General features: G+C 47.8%; 1 protein-coding gene across 1 annotated transcript in view; it reads right to left on the bottom strand.

The window, feature by feature from the left end:
• The window catches only part of NUP210 (nucleoporin 210), a 519503-nt gene that overhangs the window by 293598 nt on the left and 205754 nt on the right, over positions 1–20151 (bottom strand). Inside the window, exon 11 of the mRNA XM_086939009.1 lies at positions 19289–19426. Coding sequence (XP_086795135.1) covers positions 19289–19426 — 138 coding nt within the window. The remainder of the gene's footprint in view (positions 1–19288; positions 19427–20151) is intronic.

Below are 20151 nucleotides of genomic sequence, written 5' to 3' on the forward strand. Positions count from 1 at the left end.
GACACCAGAGGCACACAAGGTGAGCATCCGTAACCGACATCAATTTGTGACAGGCGTCACAAGTCTTGAAGCCAGTCCAACGTGACATCCCCAAGTGCAGCAGTAGTCAACACAACTCGTAAAGAAGTTGACAAAAGTAAAAAAATTGTTAGTCAAAAAGTGACTGAGGGTACCACTCTCTCCAGATCTGCGCTGGCTGGTGCGGAAAAAGAAAGAACTGACTTCAGCGCACGAGGGCGGCGTCTAAGTAAATACCGCAATGTCATCCCAGCGATCACGATGCCGGCGACGAACGCGGGGTCGACCGATGCCACCTGCTGAAGCGCAGGGGTACTGCTATGAAAAAATTTCTCCGGATCCAGTCGGACGCCTGGGGGGTATTCTGAGGTAAAGAATAACTAATAGTCTCTTTCAGATTTGTCTTGCATCTTATTGATCATTTATTGGAGAGCAAATACAATTGCTGGAAAGTAGACCTGAAAAGGTCAGAAGACCTCCTTCAGGGTACTGACATTTTCAAAGCATTGGCATTGCGACCCCAGTTTATTAAAGGCCAGGGTTTGCGATGCCGCAAGAAGCAGAACATTGTGAATAGCAAGCAGGTAGCCCCACAAACAACTGTGTTCTCCTTACAATATCCTTGGACTACATTTGCAGAATCAGTTCATTTGAGCAAGTTGACAGACTAATTCTAGTACGGCATATCATTTTCTTCTACATTAAAAGTGCTCCTTCCATTGTACGAAGGAATCCTTAAATGGAACTCTTTGACTGAACCCATCTTGGAAATTGTAAAATATCGTTTTTTTTAAGCATAAAAAGTGTCTGGCAGACACCACCTCTGAAATATGAAGCAATTACTTTTACTGAAAATAATTTTGTCAGTGAATGAATGAATGAATGAAATTGGGATGTGTATAGCGCATGGCTGCCCGGAAGCGTCCCAGCGCTGTGATTGTAGACCAACAACTGAGGGTAGAGGCTGAGGGGGAAGAGAAAAGGTTATTGTGGGAAAAGGTGAGTTTTGAGGAATTTTCGGAATTTCATATGATTAGGTTCAGACCGGAGTTGGATTGGGAGAGAGTTCCAGAGGGTTGCGGCGACCACCGAGAATCGGCGACCACCAGTGCGAGCTCTTTTAGTTCGATGGACCTTGGCCAGGTTGCCTTGCGCTGATCGTAAGGGTCTGTTCGGGGTGTATGGGTAGAGCATGGATTTTAGCATTGGGGGTCCTTGGTTTTGCATGGCTCTGTGGGTGGTACAAAGGGACTTGAATTTGACCCTTTCGCGTATCCGCAACCAGTGCAATGTCTTAAGGGCAGGTTTGGCTGAGACTCTACGGGGGGTGCCAGTGAGTATCCTTGCAGCGGCATTTTGTGTTCGCTGCAGGACATTGAGCGTGGCTTCAGGGGCACCTAAAAAAAGGGCATTGCAATAGTCCAATCTTGATAATATTAGACCTTGCATAAGCATTTTCTGGGAGGTTGCGGGAAGTAGTGGAAGAATCTTCCTGGTAGATCGGAGTAGACCAACACAGGTGCCGGCTGTTTTTTTGGCTTGTGTTGCCATGGAGAGATTCTGTTCCAGCCAGAAGCCTAGACTTTTGATTTCAGTTTTAGGCTGGGGAATGGGCCCAAGGCATGAAGGCCACATAGCAGTGGGGAGAGATGGTGGTTGGTGTCCCAAGAGCATAAGCTCGGTTTTTGACCCATTGAGCTTGAGCCTTGAGTTAGACATCCAGGCATGTATGCCTTCTAGGCAGTCATGAAGGTTTTTGATTTTTTCTTCCTCGAGTGAAAATGATACAATCAATTGGGTGTCATCAGCGTAGGTGACGGCTTCTATCCCAAATGGGGAGACCACATCCTCCAGGGGGCCATGTATATATTAAACAGTGTAGGGCTCAGTGAAGAGCCCTGGGGGACCCCACACTGGAGGGAAAGGATATCTGATCGGACGTTTCCTTCACAAACCTGGAAGGTACGGTCTTCTAAGAAGGAGGAGAGCCAACATAGTGCCGTGCTTCTCACTCCTAGTTCAGATAATCGCTGTATTAGGATCTTGTGGTCCACCGTATCAAAAGCAGCGCTTAGATCCAGAAGGATCAGTAAGACCGTTCCCCCTGAATGCAGTTGTAACCTTGGCAATCTATGTAATAAAATTAGTGTTGCACATGACTGTCACTAGTTCTATCTAAAAGCAGGTCTGAATAGGCATTTTAGCAAGACTTTAAACTAAACTAAATGTATGACGTGGACAAGAATATGAGTTTACCCCGACATGCATACCGTTAGAAAACGACTACACACAAACTTGAAAAACCCACCTTCTTAAAAGGCTGTCAGAATCGCTTTGCTCTGCCGCATTGCAAAATAAATTTCGAAGTGCTACTAGACAATGGCTCTGGCTAATCAAAACGTTGACAAACCGTAATCATTGGATCTGCTTCAGCAAGGACAAGAGGAGAGTTACTGCTTTCCTAACTGTGCTAAAATAGAATAAATCCCAAAACGGTGACATCTTACTCTTATTAATCACATTTTCATCCTCTGCTTTCAAGTCATTCCGGAGATGTTGGATTTTGCTTCAAAAATACAAGTAAACACTTCATGAATTCTGAATTCAAAGCAATAGTATTTTTTTTTATATTCACTTTAACACCAACTGGAAATGTACACCAGGATACTAAGCTCGGGTCAGCAGCGGAGAAACTCCCAGGCACGAGCAGTGCTCTCAATCTATCACTTTAGACAAAATATATGAATCAACGGTATCAATCGCAAAAAAAAAAGAGCAATCTTAATTCCCTTTAAAAATGGGAAGAAAAAGAGATTGACCATACTGAGGATATGATAGAGGTACATTGCTCAATTGCAAATTAAACGCATTTAACTGTAAAGTACTAACTTCAAAGCCAAAATAACGTGCACAGTAAACACGAATTTGTAGTGGGCAATCACAAATAGCCATTATAAGCAAGCACTTGAAAATAACCGATTGTAATATATTAAGTTAGCTTAAATGCTGATGCCATTTTGAATGTTAACTTTACATCTTAGGATCAAGAGGTCTGTTTTCACATTGAAAATCTTGTTTTGCACGAAATCGTGTCCCACAGCAGATGCTGTAATTTTCCAGAAGCCTGCTGTTAGCTAGTGAATAGCCATTTGTTATTTATTATCCTCTCCTCCCAGTGAGGTTCTCATCAGGAGTGGCAAGAAAAGTGACTTGTGGGAAAAACGGTCTGAACTACAATACCTGTTCAAAGTATCCAACTAAGGATATGGATGTGTAAAATCCATTGTGAAGACATGAAAAACAAGGAGGTTTACCAGCTCCCAGAGCTAGCTGAAGACTGACTGGTTCACAGGACTAGACAGATATGGAAGTGTAAGATCCATTGTAAAGCTCCCAGACCTTGCTGAAGTCTGATTGGTTCGCAGGTGTAGTTAATGGAAGAAATGTGGCTATTAATGCTTTGTTTAATTCTATTAACATGGCTTCCTTAGACTAATTAGGAGACCTTGTTGCAGAACTCATGAAGTAGATCTTGGAGATGCTTGCTCTGAGCTGAGAAGACCATTTCAGCTTCCTCACACCACCTGACCTGTCACCTGACCATTATGATCAATGATCATCATGGTCAGGTGACCGGTCAGGTGGTGGTGTTTGTTTAATAAATTATAATGAGTAGGGTGGGTGGCCTGCCGTCTGATCATAGAGCCTGCTTGATGATGACGCGCGCAGATGTCACCGCCTCGAGTCTGTGCGCCTGGGTTTTGTTAGGGTGGGGTCAGGGTCTGCTGCCTGCTAGAGTGGTAGTGATGATCAGGGGGCAGGGCTCATCAGGGGCTCATGCGCATTGGGGAAAAGTGCGCATGACCAGACACAGACTCTGAGCCTAGGCGAGGTCGAGGCAGGCTGAGGCATTTCAGAGGCCAGAGGGAGACATGGAGTGGAAAGAGAGCGGCTGCTCAGCACCCCATAATTTAATTCCACCTGTCTGCCAGTGCCGCCCGCAGGTGAGCGATATGCTATTTGTTCCTTCCTGGACAGATCTGTTGATTTATGGGTGGCGTGGTGGCACTGTAGTGTCTGGGTAGTGGGCCTGGGCCTGGGGCCGGGGGGCGCGACTCGCGATCGGGCTGGGGCGGGCCAGAAATTTCAAAAGCAAAAGGGGCCTAAGGAAGGAAGGGGCAAGGGGGCTACTACTAGGCCCCAGCCCGGTTCCGATGCACAGTGGCACTGCACTGGCTTTTGTTTGTTGTTGTTGCTTGCTTAATTTGAATGTGACCAGGGAGCGAGGTGGTGGCTGGGTTCAGGCTCATGCCTGGCACTGCAGCCAGCACGGGTTTATGATTATCGCCTACTGCCTGACACGCAACGCGGAGCCCGACACTGAAAGCCGCAGAACTATATATATATACACACACAAATATATATATATACACACACATATATATATATTTTATGTATATATGTTTCTTACTACTATTTTATGTACCGTGGGACTCCCACTTCGACGACAGGGAATTATTCAAGCATGTGAATCTATGAAAGACACATGAATACTGGAGAAACACAGTCAGTGCGCTGCCGGACGACCTGTTTGCTCCTGAACCTGGGTTGGAAATAAAGCACGATTGTAGAGGCAAAAGGCATTCACGCTCCCAGGAAAATGAGGGATTAATAACTAGAGGTCAGATGGACCACAACATGCTGCCTTGAGTGGCCGATTCTGCAATCTAAGAAGAGCCTTGGTGGCGCCAAAAATAAGCACTTGTTACAACCCAGTGGTACTTCACTAATACAACTCTTGGTATTTAATGTCAAGTTCAGAAGAGGAAAACAACAAAGATACTTCAGTCCTGAATTTCTCAGGAATAATAAATCTATTACTTTTTGTCAGAAACTATGCAGGGAAAGATTGATGCAAAAAATGAAAACGGTTTCTAGTAGTCTTTTCTCTGGTACCTACTGCAAACCAGAAATAAGAGTGCAAAGAAAGGAAAACCACAGAGCAACAAATAAGCAGGAAACCAGCGGTTGATATAAAAGGTCCAAGGTGAGAAGACGTTCTGAGCACATGGCGGAGGAAGGCAGAGGGTTTAAACAAAAGACAACCTGCCAATGAAGTATGATAACTCCAAGAAACAAGCATTTGCAATGCAATAGGCCTCGCAGTTGTTAAGAGTTTGAGCCATTGGCATTGTAAATGGCACTGCCTTTTATTTATGTTTTGGTTTTTAAAACGTTAATAAAAGGCATTGTCATTTACAATGCCAATAGCTTAAACTTGCGTAAATGCAAGACATATTGCATAGCAAATGCTTGTTTGTTGTTCTTTTTAAGTTATGTATGCTTGCAATAAAAATAAAAGATGTTAAAAAAATCACACCAATTCCCAGGGCTAGACCGATTGGCGTTGCCAATGCTTGATTTAAAATGTAATTGGTCTTTGAACCACCTTGGATTTTAAGAACATTGTTTGAAATGTAAAACATGAAAAGAATATTTAACTAAATAATGGAAACATAATACATAACATGAAGATATCAAGTGCTAACAGAATCAGCTGCCTGATCTCCTAAGGAAAAGAAATGACTGCATTTATAAATTAATATTTTTAATTTGCAAGCTGTTTCCTTCGTCTTCTTCAATTGTTTTTTGGCTTTATAAGTAAAATATCTGCACCAGACAAGGATTTTCAGTTTTCATTCCTTCCAAAAAACACAGTATATAATTTAGAGTACAAAAATATGACAATTGACCTTCAAAAGCAGGTTTATGAAGATAAAATGTACCGCGCTAGTGAAATGGCTATGTCTCCATAACGAGATGAAAGAAGCATTGGCGGCCAAGCCACTAGATCTTGACTCTGGGACTTCTTGGATTGTGAATGGTTTTGGCCATGCTGTGCAGAATGGCAAAAAAAAAAAGGAATACAAAATAGCCTATGATGAAACTGCATCGTTGTTTTGTGGGCATGTGCACCACACACGCATGGTCCTATAAATTATGCCGCACCTTTTGTCTTATTTAGCGCTCCAAGTTGGATAGGTAAATAAAACAAGTAAGACACAATGTATATAATGATATACAAAACATCTCACAGATTGAAGAATAGCAAATACATAGATTGCACAGCAATTACACATATACGGCTAAACAATATGTGTAGAGAGCCTCAGTATGCATGCACATACTGCCAAATACATGGTATAATATCAAGATTTGGCTGAGCAGAGGAATCGATGCCACCTGGAAAACAGGTTTTCAGTACAGTGATTTAATTAAACAGATTGGTGCATTGTGGCTAGGAGATTATTTTTGACTCCAATACCTCAATTAAGGTAACATACCTGAAAGAAATTGATGGTTAAAGGAAAATACATGATTGGAAAACTGGTGGCACACATAGTCATTATAATGACACACAGAAGGCGCTGACAGTGCCACACACAAGGTAGTGAAAGTGTCACACGCATGTGGCACATACATTGAGTGCACAGTGTTCTCATCATATACACATAGGATGAACACTAACACATTCAATGTAAGACGGTAACACCTAGGGTACATACATATAGGAGTCCAATACAAAGAGACGCTGGTTGCACGCACAGGATGGAGACGGGGACATAGAGAACGCACATGCCATTTCAAACACATCGGATGCATACACTGAAACATCCAAATTTTGCACCATCCACGCACTTTGCGGAAATTCAAAATGACTGCAGCTGACATTATATATGAGGACAACTGTCTGCAAATGCAAGTTAAATGTACAAGAACGCAGTCTCATATTTTACGTAAAAAAAGTGCACATGTGAAAATATACTATTGTTTTCATGTGATATTACAGATTTTTAACTTGTGCCAAAGAAAACTGACAAGCCTAGGTTTTTATAGAAAACAACACATTGCCACAAAACCCAATTTAGCCATCCTTTTAAACTGGTGACCCGATTTGAGCACAGTAAATGAAACGATCTTCAATATTTTTTCTTTAAAATCAAACAGATGTTGCCTATTATAATTAGAGAGTACCTCCCATTAATTTATAGCAAAAGCAGTATTTGTCTCCTGGCTGGAGGTAAAGGGCCAGGCCAGAGGAAGTCACAGACAGCATAGAAGATATTCAGGGAAAGAGCAGAGCCCGACCCTTCACAACATATACACTATATGAACACAGGACACTTAGCCTCGGAGGGGTGGTGTTGTGGGAGGGGTGAGGGGGGATGCACGGGGAGATTAAGTGAAGGCAAGGGGCCTGTAAGCAGTTTTGTGGGAAAGGTGAATGGGAGACACAGGAAGATAAAGCGACAGACAAAGTTTCAGCTAAGAAGTAGGTACCTGTAAAAAACAAGACGTCAGCGTTTAGTTCCGTCGGCCGCGAAACGGATCCAAAATAACCAAGCATTTGCAATGCACTAGGTCTCGCATTTACACGAGGTTAAGCTATTGGCAGTGTAAATGACAATGCCTTTTATTTATGTTTTAAAAACGAAAACAAAAATAAAAGGCAATGCTATTTGCAATGTCAATAGCTCAAACTCGCGTAAATGCGAGATCTATTGCATTGCAAATGCTTGTTCTTCCTCCCACTACAGCACACATCATGAGGCAATGCATCAGCCCTCTTCCACAATTGGCTTACTTCACTATGAGTAGCAGAATTCTGCTCTTTCACAAGGAGCACATCCATACACAAAGTAGTTCTCTTCAGTGCAATCAACTACTATGGCAGTAGGTGATTTTTGAGACCAATACAATACTTTGACTTTTAGCCAATGCCTTTTTTGTTAGATTGGTGATGGCCTGGCAGCTTCCATACCAATAAAGTTTTGCAAAAAACATGACAAAACAAAAGCACTGATAAAGCCAATGATTTGCGCCCAACACCAGGCCTCTTGTTTTGCCAATGCTTGTTTCTTTTGAAGGGTGAGGAATGTTTTCAGGGCAAACGATCCTATTGAAGTCTGTGGGAGGTATTTTGGCAGTTTGAAGGGTGAAAGTTACGCCAAGGAGTGTGACACTGTACAAATAAGGGTGAGCTAAAATATATGCCTCTATAACTCTTATGTCTGAGAGCACAAAGGACTGGCAGGTTCAGTTAAAAGGGCTAGGAGAGGGGGGCGTGGCCAAGATGGCGGGGTGAGCGGACGCTTCCTCCCGTAGCTCCTCCGGCCCAGCTCAGCTCGAGCCCCGATTTCTGCGCTTCTCTCCCCCCGCGGCTACTTTGCGGCGAGAGGACTGTGCCGGAGTTCCTGGGGCACATTTTGATGCTACTCTGACTCCCATCGCCCTGGAGGAAGTGCCCTGAAAGTTTATTCAAAGATCGGTCTACGGAGAAGAGCCTGGATCGGACCACGGAGAGGGGCCTAGGAGGCGGAGCGTATAGCGGCGCTGTCCGGGCGCCTCGGCTGGGCCGAGTGCTGAAAGCTGGTGATCCCGAGGGATCGGACCCGACGAGCTCCGCAGAGTACGGGTGCCCTCCGGCCGGAGCCTACGTGACCGGAGTCACCGCTGCACAGCGGACCCTGGACCTTCGCTGGCGCTCTGCCCCTTCACTACCGATGTCGGTATATGATACGACGTGGACCCCGAACCTGGAGGCAGGAGACGGAGGCGTTTGATCGGCGGCCGATCTGTGAGACACTGGCTTTGAACTTTCCTGGCCCATTGCAGCCCGAGGGTCGCCGGCGGTCTTGCCGGCCTGGGCCGCCCTTTCGGGTTCCGCCCTGCCGCCATCTTGTCACTGAGGAGCTGGAGCTGGCGACCCTCACCCGCGCCCTTGCCGAACGGGTGCCTACTCTCACCCTGGCTCCTGCGCTACCTTCCCTGGGAGTGAACTGCTGGAGGACCCTGACTTTGGCCCTGTTTGCCGCCCTGGTCGGTACTATGATCGTCTCGCCCCGGCCTGAGCCGCCATTTTGTCGCCTGTGACGCATCACCCTTGTCCCCGGCGGGGCCTTCACATCTGGTGCCCTCGAGCGACTGGACGCATCTACAGCGGCCGGCCCTGAACTTTGCCCACTGCTGAGGCCAAGATGACTGGGAGAGGAGGTGCGAAAAGGGGAGACCGCACTCTGCCGGACATGCTCAGCAGGGCCCAGCAGCTGCGGGACAGGACACAACCGTCCCCGGGGTCCTCTCGGGCCTCGGCAGACGCCACTGGAGGCGAGCCACCGGTCACGAGGTCCTTCATGGAGGAATTATTCAGCTCCCTCAAAGAGGACTTCCAGACGCTCAAGAACGAGGTAGCCAGCGAGGTCCGAGAAGTACGCAGAGAGGTCGAGGGCCTTGGCGAACGTGTGGAAACGGTGGAAACGGCGGCCCAGCGCCGCGATGAGGAGATAGTCCATCTCCAGCAGGACGTTCTCCGCCTACGGGAGCAGTGTGTCGAGCTCCAGGCCCACTCTGAGGACCTAGAGAACAGGTTCAGGCGGAACAATATCCGGGTGCGGGGTGTCCCATCCGCGGATGAGGGAACGGACCTGGTGGCCTATTTGCAGGACTTGTTCCGGGAGATCTTGGGAGAAGACACAGACTTTCCGGTCCGCATAGACAGAGCGCACAGAGTGGGCCGACAGCGCCAGTCATCGGCACCCCCCCTTGATATTCTGGCGTTCCTGCCAGATTTCCCTTTGAAGGAGCGCATTATGACAGAGGCCCGCAGGAAGCAGCCTTTAACTTTCAGAGAGCGGCCCGTGGCGCTCTACCAGGACCTGTCCGCCATCACGCTGCAGAAGCGTAGGTCCTTCCGGATCGCTACGGACTTTCTGCGGGAACATGAGACGCCCTACTCCTGGGGTCACCCCTTCCGTCTAATCTTCCGATGGAATGGGGTGTTACATCAGCTGCGCTCCCTCCAAGACGTCTGCGGGGTGTTGGGACTCACAGCCACGGAAGAAGAGGGAGCGACGCCCGCATGGAGACGTCCGAAGAGACGGAGCCGGCGAAGATCGAGGAGACGACAATCGCCGGCGACTGCGAGCCGCCCCGACTCCCCTACCATCAGGGCGGATATGGCGGAGGCCCTGAGAACGGCGGCCAGGACCTTGCCTGAATCCAACGGCGTGGCCATGACGGCCTAACTTCACTCCTGGGGGGAGAGATTCTTAGCCTCTACGATGCTGGGTTGGGGCTGGGGGATGGGGGGGGACGGTTGGAGGTGAGTGGCTGAACGTCCACTTGTTTGATTTCTGCAGACTTGCCCGTTCGGGCTGGACTGAGACAATGGGGTGTTTTTCTTTTTCTATGGTTTTGGCTAGTTGCCATGGGATGGTTCTGGGGGGGTTTAGGAGTTGGTTTATTGTTGAGAGGTCCCGTCCGATATTGCCCATGCACACGAGAGGCCGGTTCTGGCCTTCCCTGCGCCCCTGCCCCGCGCGCCCCCTCCGCTGATCCCTCGCTTGCTGCATAGCGCTTCGATCCCCTGGGAGCGATGCCGTCCTTGAAGGTGGTGACCCTTAATGTTAAGGGTCTGAACAACCCTGTGAAGCGTAGGGCGATCCTTTCCCTGTTAGAGGGGACGCAGGCGGACATTTGCCTTTTGCAGGAAACTCATTTACTTTCCAAAGATTGCCACAGGTTGCGCTCTGCCAAGTTCCCCACCCAATTCTTCTCTTTGGCGGCGACCAAGACCGCGGGTGTAGCCATTCTTTTAGCCAGCTCCTTCAGGGGCGAGGTATTGTACAAATATGCCGAGCAGAAGGGGAGGCTCCTAGTGTATCGCATGCGGCTTGGGGGTATCGCCTTCACGGTTGGCTCCGTTTACAGCCCGAATGACCATCGGGATCGTTTCCTGGAATCAGTGTTGGTCGACGTTACTGCCTCGCCTGATCGCCATGTTGTCTTGGGGGGGAGACCTAAATATGGTCTTCGACTCAGCTGTGGATAGGTCTGCCCAACGCTTCCCGCAGACGGGGGAGCTTTCCCGGGTGGTGCAGGACCGGATTGCGGAGATGGATCTGCATGACCTCTGGCGCACTATGCACCCCACCGATAGGGACTATTCATACTTCTCCCACGCGCACCGCACTTATTCGCGGTTGGACTACCTCTTGGTGAGCGGACCGCTTCGCTCGGCCGCCACGGCGGCAGACATTGGGGTTTTATCCCTGTCCGATCATGCACCGGTTTCCGGAGTCTTTGCTTGGCCGGCAGCCCCCCCCTCCAGAGGGATGTGGCGGCTTCGGGATACTCTTCTGCATAGGAGGTCGGTGGTGGAGCGAGTGGGGGAGGTCATTCAGGAGTATCTGGTCCACAACAGCAACTCCGACACGTCTCTAGCGACGCAGTGGGCAGCCTTGAAGGCGGTCCTCAGGGGGGAATTTATTTCCATTTCCTCAGCGGAGAACAGAGAGCAGCAATGTAAGAGGGACGAACTGACGGCACAAGTCAGAGAACTTGAGCAGGTTCACCGCCGAACGGGGGCCCCTCGAGTTTGGAAGCAGCTGAAAGCGGCGAGGAAACTCCTCTCTGCGCTAGATCTAGATCGGGCGGAATACGCAGCGTTGCGTCTGAAGCATGCCTTTTATACGGGCGGAGACAGATGCGGTAAGCTCCTGGCCCATCGGCTCAGGGCTGCGCAGCAACGCAATGTGGTGAAGGAGCTAGTGGGTGCAGATGGGGTTCCGGTTTCCGGTGACGCGGATGTGGCGGACTCCTTCCGTAGCTTTTACGAGGCGCTATACGCCGCGGAACCCTCCCCACCGGGTGAAGCTGAGGCCTATCTGGAGTCTATGACCCTCCCGGCTCTGGAGCCCGCCCAGGCGGACCACCTGGAGAGGGACATCCATGTGGAGGAAGTCATCTCCGCTATCGCACGATTGAAGCACGGTAAGGCCCCGGGCCCGGATGGCTACACGGCCTTGTTCTACAAGACCTTCTGCTCCACTGTGGCGCCTATCCTGGCTCGCCTGTTCAACTCCTTTTCTGAGCCGGGGGCTATCCCGCCGGACCTTCTTTCCGCGACGGTGTCGGTTATTCCGAAGCCCGGGAAGGATCGGACCCTGTGCGGTTCATACCGGCCTATTTCGCTTCTGAATGTGGACCTTAAGCTCTACACAGGGATCCTGGCGGCCAGACTGGGACTGCACCTACCGGGCCTGGTGGAGGCGGACCAGGCTGGTTTTGTGCCCGGTAGGCAAACAGTCGACAACACCAAGAGGGTGACGCACGTGTTAGAAAAGGCCTCACGCGTCCCGGGGGAACGGATGTTACTGTCGGTCGATGCGGAGAAGGCCTTTGATAGGGTTCATTGGCCGTACCTTGAGCTAGTTCTCGGGAAACTGGGGATCCGCGAGAAGTTCCGCACCATGGTCTTCAATTGTTATAAGAGACCGTCAGCATCGGTGCGAGTCAACGGACACAGCTCTAGTAGTTTTGCCATTGAGCGTGGTACGAGACAGGGCTGCCCCCTCTCACTGCTCTTGTTCGCCCTCTATATGGAGCCGTTCGCCCAGAGGATTCGCGACAACCCGGACGCTGTTGGGGTTAAGATGAGTCAGTATACCCATACTGTTAGCCTATATGCGGACGATGTCCTGCTGACCCTGGATGACCCCAGGCGGTCGCTCCCTGCTTGCGTCCAGGAACTGAACGCCTTTGCACGCGTGGCCGGCTTTAAAATGAACATGTCCAAATCGGCTGCCCTGGATGTGTCGCTTTCCGCGGACACCAGGCGAGACCTCCAGCGTCTTTTCCCTATGCAGTGGTCCTCTTCCACGGTGCCGTACCTGGGGATCCTGCTTGCTCCTTCGCTACCTGAAATGATCAAAGCCAACTATTCTTCCCTTAGCAAGAAGATTAAGGAGGAACTCGGCTGATGGGGCAAGGGCCTGCTCTCGTGGCTGGGCCGTATCGCAGCGGTGAAGATGACGGTACTGCCTCAGATCTTGTACCTTTTTCGCGCTCTACCTCTCCAGCCCCCTGCGGGTTGGATACAGCAAGCGCAGGCTGACATCTCCCGTTTCGTGTGGCAGGGCCGCAAGCCTCGGATGAAGAGGGTTCTTTCCACGCTTGCCCCGGAAGCGGGGGGTCTCGGTGTTCCGGACCTTCGGAAGTATTTTCAAGCGGCGCAACTCCGGTACTTGGTGGAATGGAGCAGGTGGGAATCGGACAAGCACTGGCTCTTTCAAGATCAGGCGGTTGCAGGTCGCACCCTTCAAGAGGTTCCATTCCTGCGGCGCGCACATCGCACGGCTAATCTCTACGCCTCCTTTGTCACCCGGGCTCCACTGCGAGTCTGGGATGCGGTTTGTGAGCTCCGCGAGCTTACTACTTTCCCATCGCCGTTTACACCCATAGTTGGTAACCCAGACTTTACTCCGGGCCTAGAACCGGGAGCTTTTTCTCACTGGGTGAGTGCGGGTTGCAGGGTGGTCTTTCAGATTTACGGGCCGGAGGGCGTGCTCCCTTTCCATCAACTCCGACAGGAATTTGGTCTGGCGGAGGTGGACAGACTGCGTTATATGCAGGTCCGTCACTGGGCTCTCCAACCCCAAGTGCGCGACGCCGCAGCCCGTCAAATCACACCTTACGAGCGGTGGCTAGTGACTCGGACCTCGGATGCCAAGCTTATCACCGATCTGTACAAATTTCTCCAACCCCCGCCGTTTCATTACCACAACCCGGGGAGAGAGCGCTGGCACAGGGAGTTGGGCAGAACCCTGAGCCACAAGGAGTGGGACGGGATCGCATATCGGGCGAGGCACTCTGCGTACCACACTGGGCTGACGGAGACCTTCACCAAGGTGTCCACCTACTGGTATTACACCCCGGAGAGGCTCTACGAGATGCACAAACTCACCGACAAGGGTTGCTGGCGAGGCTGCGGACAGGAGGGTACTTTATCGCACATTCTCTGGGGGTGCCCGGTACTGTCTGCTTATTGGAAGGAGGTCTTAGATGAGGTGGACAGGCACTTTGAGGTTGAACTCCCGCGCTTCCCGGCATACGTCCTGCTAGGCCTTCCCAACGACTTGATGTACCCGCTGAAGTCCCGCAGGGGTAGGCAGATTGCTATTGCGCTAGGCTCGGCGGTTCAAAATATCCTTGTACACTGGCGCACCCCCACTGCCCCCTCTATCACTGGCTGGTTGCATAGACTCTGGCAGGTACTGGGTATGGAGAAGATGTCGCTCACTGTGGCTGGGAATGTAGACCAGTTCGAGGAGCTCTGGCACCCTTTCTTGGCACTGCTGTCCACGGAATTTCGCGAGCTCACATGTCCGAGGTACCTACGCCTTCTTAGGCTGACGCCGCCGCCGGCCCCAGCGGATTAGGAGGGATGGGATCAGGGGGACTGGGGGTTGAGGGTAGGTGGCTTGGGGTGAATGTTTCTATAACGGGCTATTGGACGGGGATGTTGGGGTATTGTTTTCTTCTTTTTCCTTTCTGGGGACGGGGGTTTGGAGGGACTGTGTTGTTTTCGCTGTGTTGCGGGATGCTACTCGTGCTTAGCCTTGATTGGGAGGTCGGGGACTATTGGAGGGTTACTCGCACTGCCTTATTGCCTTACAGCATATGCCTTTTCCCCTCCCGGACTACCGACCTCCCCACTTTCCACCAGAATTGCTGCAACATGTCTCGTTTTGTACTGTATGTAAACTTAACCTCCTACTTCCCTTCCCCATGTTTTTTCATGTCTTAATAAAATGCTTTAAACCTAAAAGGGCTAGGAGAGGAGGGCCATTAGTAGCCCCAGGGGAAGCTGCTGATTGGCTGTTAGTTCAAGAGACTCAACGCCGGGTCCATGGGGAGGGGAGGGAAGAGAAGGGAAAGGAAAGGGGTTGTTGCCTAAAAAACTAAATCTAGCCAAAACAACCCTTATACTTTAGGGCCACTTCAGTTAAGAACATTGCTTATGTGCTATAAATGTGTCCTTTTCGCATCTAAACATATCATTGCAGTGCCTTATGATGTAAAGTATTCCCTACGACAAGGCCAACGCTTCAAGGAGCATATTTGTATTTTTGCATTTCAAAATATACATTTCAAAGAGGGTTTTCCTTTTCAACAAAAACAAACAGAAACTTTCTCCACAATGTTGCACTTTGCAACTTTTGAACTAATAAATAGCGTTCATACTAAGGCTGTATTTTCAGAATACCAAAACCGCATGTGGAACATAGTTTCCCGTCTGAACTGCATTCCTTCCCAGTGGCTTTGTATGCCGCGTTAACAGGCTGTATAATGGAACCCAATAATGGACGAGGGTGTGCGTCCTTTGGCCCCAAGCTGCCATTTGTGAATAAGATAAACCCATTGCATGGTCGCAGCCCCGTGTCATGATCAAGGACTGTCTTTACTGCATAGGTAATGTGTTTGCTTACATAAATCAAAGTTTGACTCTGGAATAAAAATGAAGAGGCGCCCTCGGTGAAGACAACAGACAGAGCCGTAAGGAAGAGAAAAAGAAGCGATGAGGGAGTGACAAGAATGGAGGGAGAAAACTTTGCAAGAGAGTGCAAAAAGAGATAGAATGCAGGCACCATTAAGCTCAAAGAGTGACACAGACCAGAGAGGAAGAGAAAAAAAAATAAACACAGATTTAAAAAAGCGAAAAAAACTCACATATAATACAAAACAAAAGAACACTCGCCTTACCTTGTTGTGCGCGCGCTCCTCCCTCTTCTATGCTGGCATCGGCAAACAGCTGGGCCACCGCAACGGTCCGGTGAACAAAAGAAAGAAGACAGAGCGTGCCGGGCTTGGAGCGCGCGTGCGCATTACGGAAGTGAAGCTTGCGACGGAAAGGTGCTGTGCACATGCGCGTGTTCACGGGCGCGTTCACAGACCACAATCGGCTCGAGCACAGGCCAGTAGCTAGCTCGTGCACATTTCTATCTCCCTTGGCAGTGAGCGCGGTGACTATAATACTCGCTGCGGCAGCAGCGCTTCGCGCTGCAAACGGCAGCGAGCCCTAAAAAGAGGCAGGGTTGGCCCCAAAACAAAATCTGAAATGCATCTACCACACAAAATGCATCCGATCTGACAACTCTGAGCCAAAAATGTAGAACAAAATATTAAACAGATTTGCCTAGTGATAGGAGGAAACAATACGCTGGCATTCACTTGTAATTCTGTTGGCTAGTTTTGCCCGAAGCTCAAAAATCTTTGCACATATTTGCAGAAAGGACCTCACAAGTCCACCAATTTCAACGTCTTAAGGTGTGCAATGGTTAATGTATGGATTTTGTACCAATTATTGACTGGCTCACAATTGACATTATGTGGTATGTGACACTGCCCAAAGTTAGGACGCTCTGGCCAAAGAAAAGGTTGCACACCATGGTGCATTTATTTACACTGACTGGTCTGCAACATGGCCTTTTTTCAAACTCCGGAAAGGCCTGGGCACAAAAAAAAACCTCAATCCATGAATTCGCATTCCATGCATGTAATCCTTTTCAAACAAAAAGAAGCAGTCCTGTCCCCTTAAAGGGGGGAGGCGGGGAGATTTAATTTGCAGAGCTTGTAAGTGGTCCCTTGAACCACTGTCTGCCCCCGCCCCACACTCCTCTCCATCCCTCCATGCTTGTGCCATCCTCCACCACTTACGAGTGGAAGCCATCCCATAGTGATGGCTTACACTTTGTAAATGAGTCACCACCGCAGGTTGTATGACATTAACCTGCCAATGGAGCAACCACAGTAGCAGTAGCAAAGTATTGACATATCCGCTACAAAATGGAATTTACTTGAATTAATATATGTATATCAAAATTGCGTGTGGATTTGAGACAAAGATGTGTGTTTTTTTTAGAACTCATTAGATGATGTTTTGAGGTAAATTGCTCTGTTTTCAAACCCTATTTAAAGATGATACTATTGTGATAAACCATGTGGCATTGGGCAGACTTATTACTAATACCATACCCTTGGTGCTAGGGGCCAATGCAGCTATCGCTGATATGTAATACTCATGTTGAAGCATTCGAAATCAATAAATACGTTTTTACATTACTGCTGGCAATCCTGACTGGTGTACTGCAGTGATTACTGCGAGTAATCTTGCATTTGGTGACCACTACTTGACTGATTTGGTCCCTATACCAGCACTAATAACATTAGTAGCTTGGGATGATTTTCATAAAAGATAAGAAGCAGCACTACTTACAAAAAAGTTTGGATAACCCTGAATTAGTGCCCGCAGGGCTTCTCATTAGGCCCTACTTTGATTAATATTTACATAACCTCTGTAGAGGTCCTGGCGCATTTGTTTGGTTTTGAGAGTATGTCATTTGCTGATGACACTCATATCATCATCCCCATCCCTGACAATTCTTCTGTCACTCAAGATACGTGATGCTACTGTATGTCCTCGGTGGCTAGCTGGATGAAGATAAACTGTCTTACGCTTTACAGCAAGAAGGTCTTAATTTTGGCAGACAGCCCCCATTCGGGTCCTCTCTTTGGCGCCCCTGTGACCTGGGACCCAAAACTGTCCCCATGGAAACTGCCAGAAACGTAAGTCTTTGGACAGACCGCAAGCTGGCACCTACTCAAAAGTTAGCTAAGTTGCTGTGATCTGTTTCACTATTCTTAGAATGTTTAAGAAAGAGTTTCCCGTTCTTCCTCTTTCTGCATGCAAGAATGTCATTCAAGCATTGGTCACTTTCCGTCTGGACCACAGAATCCTCTTTACCTAGGACGTTTGTCCCATCTCCTCCATCGCCTGCAGATTGTTGAAAATTCTGAGGCCATCTTGATTCTCAATTTTCCCGCCCATGCATCATTTCCCCTTCATCTTAAGTTCCATTGGTCTTAAATGGAACTTACTCTACCACCCTATCACCTATATTTGTTTATATCAACCAGAAGCAGTCACTCCACATTTTAAACAGTATTGCAGTGGCAGCCGCTCCCTTTCCTACCTCACAGCTAAACACTGGAACTTCTTACCCATGTTCACACAGAAGAACTCCTGCCATAGTCAGTTCAAGAAAGTTGGCTCTTCAAGCAAGTGTGATCCAGCCCTGGTTGTTGCTTCTTTTTCCACAGCGCCACTGCACCCATGGACATCAGCCACACTTTAAAAAATGCATGCCATATTATTTGACTATACAAAGAGTAGCTTTGAGATGGATCAGTGATTTCCCAACCCAGACACAAAGTTTGGCTCTCAAACACAATTTATTGCAATGGGATGATTTGTATTAGAGGGTAATTGTGAGTCTACTGAGGTACTTTACACCTAGCAGCTAGGTGGCATAATTTCTGGGGATTGCTGAAAACACACCGGCTCATTTTAATTGATTAAAATAGTAGCAACACAGAAAATGGTCTGGTAAAGCCTGGAACCTCACTGTCCAAGATATCATAGCGCTGGGGTGAAGGCAAAAACAGCTGTGAAGTTAGATAAAAATAGGTGTAAACTTATTGTTAGCAAGGTTTGCTGCCTGGCTTCCAACAGGTAGCCCTAAGGAAACATAGGCTACAGGATTAGTTAATGAACATCAACTATTTGTTGTTGTGCCTGTAACTGACACTTTGTACAGAAGTCGGCTTTATGTGTGTATACATCCCAATGTGTCCTTGTATGGTGATATAGTGTCTCATTAACCAAAAGGAAGTTAAAAAAAAAAATCGAAATCAGAAACTTTAGATTTGTAACATTGTCATAAATTTAGATGAAATAAGACAACAATGTAATAAGGTCGAAACAGCTTTCACTCTAACCTACAAAGGTATAAATGAATACAATACTGAAAACCAAGACAGTCTCATGTCATGCATCAGAGTTCGCAGAGAGATGTGAAGGTACCTAATAACATCAGCCCTCATGCTCAATAAATATTGCTTGGTACATTCTTATAAGTAACCCATGTATTCTATGATCTTCAAACACAACTGAATAATATACAGCCAGTACAACGCAGCACTATTATGATCTATGTCAATGTTCACAGGTTTACTTGTGAAATAATGCAACTGTCTTATTCTAAACTTATAAAAGTAATAACAACACTTGTGAGATAGCATGTAGAGAAGGCCACAAGTGGCCAATCTTTTTCACTGATGGCAAGTAGAACGTACTGCAGGTCCCAGGTGGAAGGATACAAGTGGGTCCACATCACAAAGCAAACATCCAAATAAATTAAAGACTAGTTAGCAAAAAACATTGTAAGATAACCGCTTTTGTGTATTAGAATCAAGGTGGTACTCTGTTCATGACCACAGCTTTCTTACATAGAGTAAACAGGTTATATGACTAAATATGCTCCACCTTACAAATGGGTATGAAAAAAACAGTCCTACTAAAATGGCATACCTTTATAGTATACTGGTAGGCTCCAGACTTTAGCTGCCAGGGAAAAATCAAAATGCTTGGCAAAAGTTTTATGGGCCCATAGATCTCAACCTCCTGCTGATTTCTCACGGGAACAGGCAGGGTGTGGACTCCTCCGTCCTGCAACACAAGAAATTGTAAATCAGACAGTAAAAGAATCCCAAATGCTACATTTTGATTGGGTCAAAAAGACTTTCTCTGGAAATAATAAATAATAAATGTTTAAACAAATGTCATTATTTTCTCATATTGACTGTGAGGTCAGTGCACTTTCTCTAAGGGAGATGCACCTGCTGAAAAAATAAGTAATAGAACTTAAAAGATAAATTAAATGTCGAAGGAACCTATTACACATAAGAGCACGCATATATGTTGACCAATAAAAAACACACCATAAAGCAATGAATCTGGTTAGCTTTACCCTAGATTTAAAGAGTTTGATTTAAAATAGCAACATTATGCAGGGGGAAGGTACTCCCAGGTACTTAATTACCAGGAGGGTGTGGGACCTTCTGGATCACTTTGGCCCCTTTCATTATAACGTTTTAATATATTTCAGTGCAATATACAAATTAAATCCTGACCGCATTTTCCCCCTAATTATTTCCCTGTTTAAAGAAGATTCTCAACATTCAATAATTAACACGTTCCAAAATAAAATCAATCTCTCAATTATACTAATGTTCAGGTCGAGGTGATGAGGAATTTAAGTGGTTATCTCATATCATCAAGGTGGCGGCATGTCACCTTAACAGGTGATTGGTTTGGTGTACAGGATGTGGCCAAACGGCTAGGGTGGTCGACCTCAAATCTTGGGAACCAGGTTCGAGTCTCAGCAACGACGC

This window comes from Lissotriton vulgaris, chromosome 9 (genome assembly GCF_964263255.1).
Source record: "Lissotriton vulgaris chromosome 9, aLisVul1.2, whole genome shotgun sequence".
NCBI lineage: Eukaryota > Metazoa > Chordata > Amphibia > Caudata > Salamandridae > Lissotriton > Lissotriton vulgaris.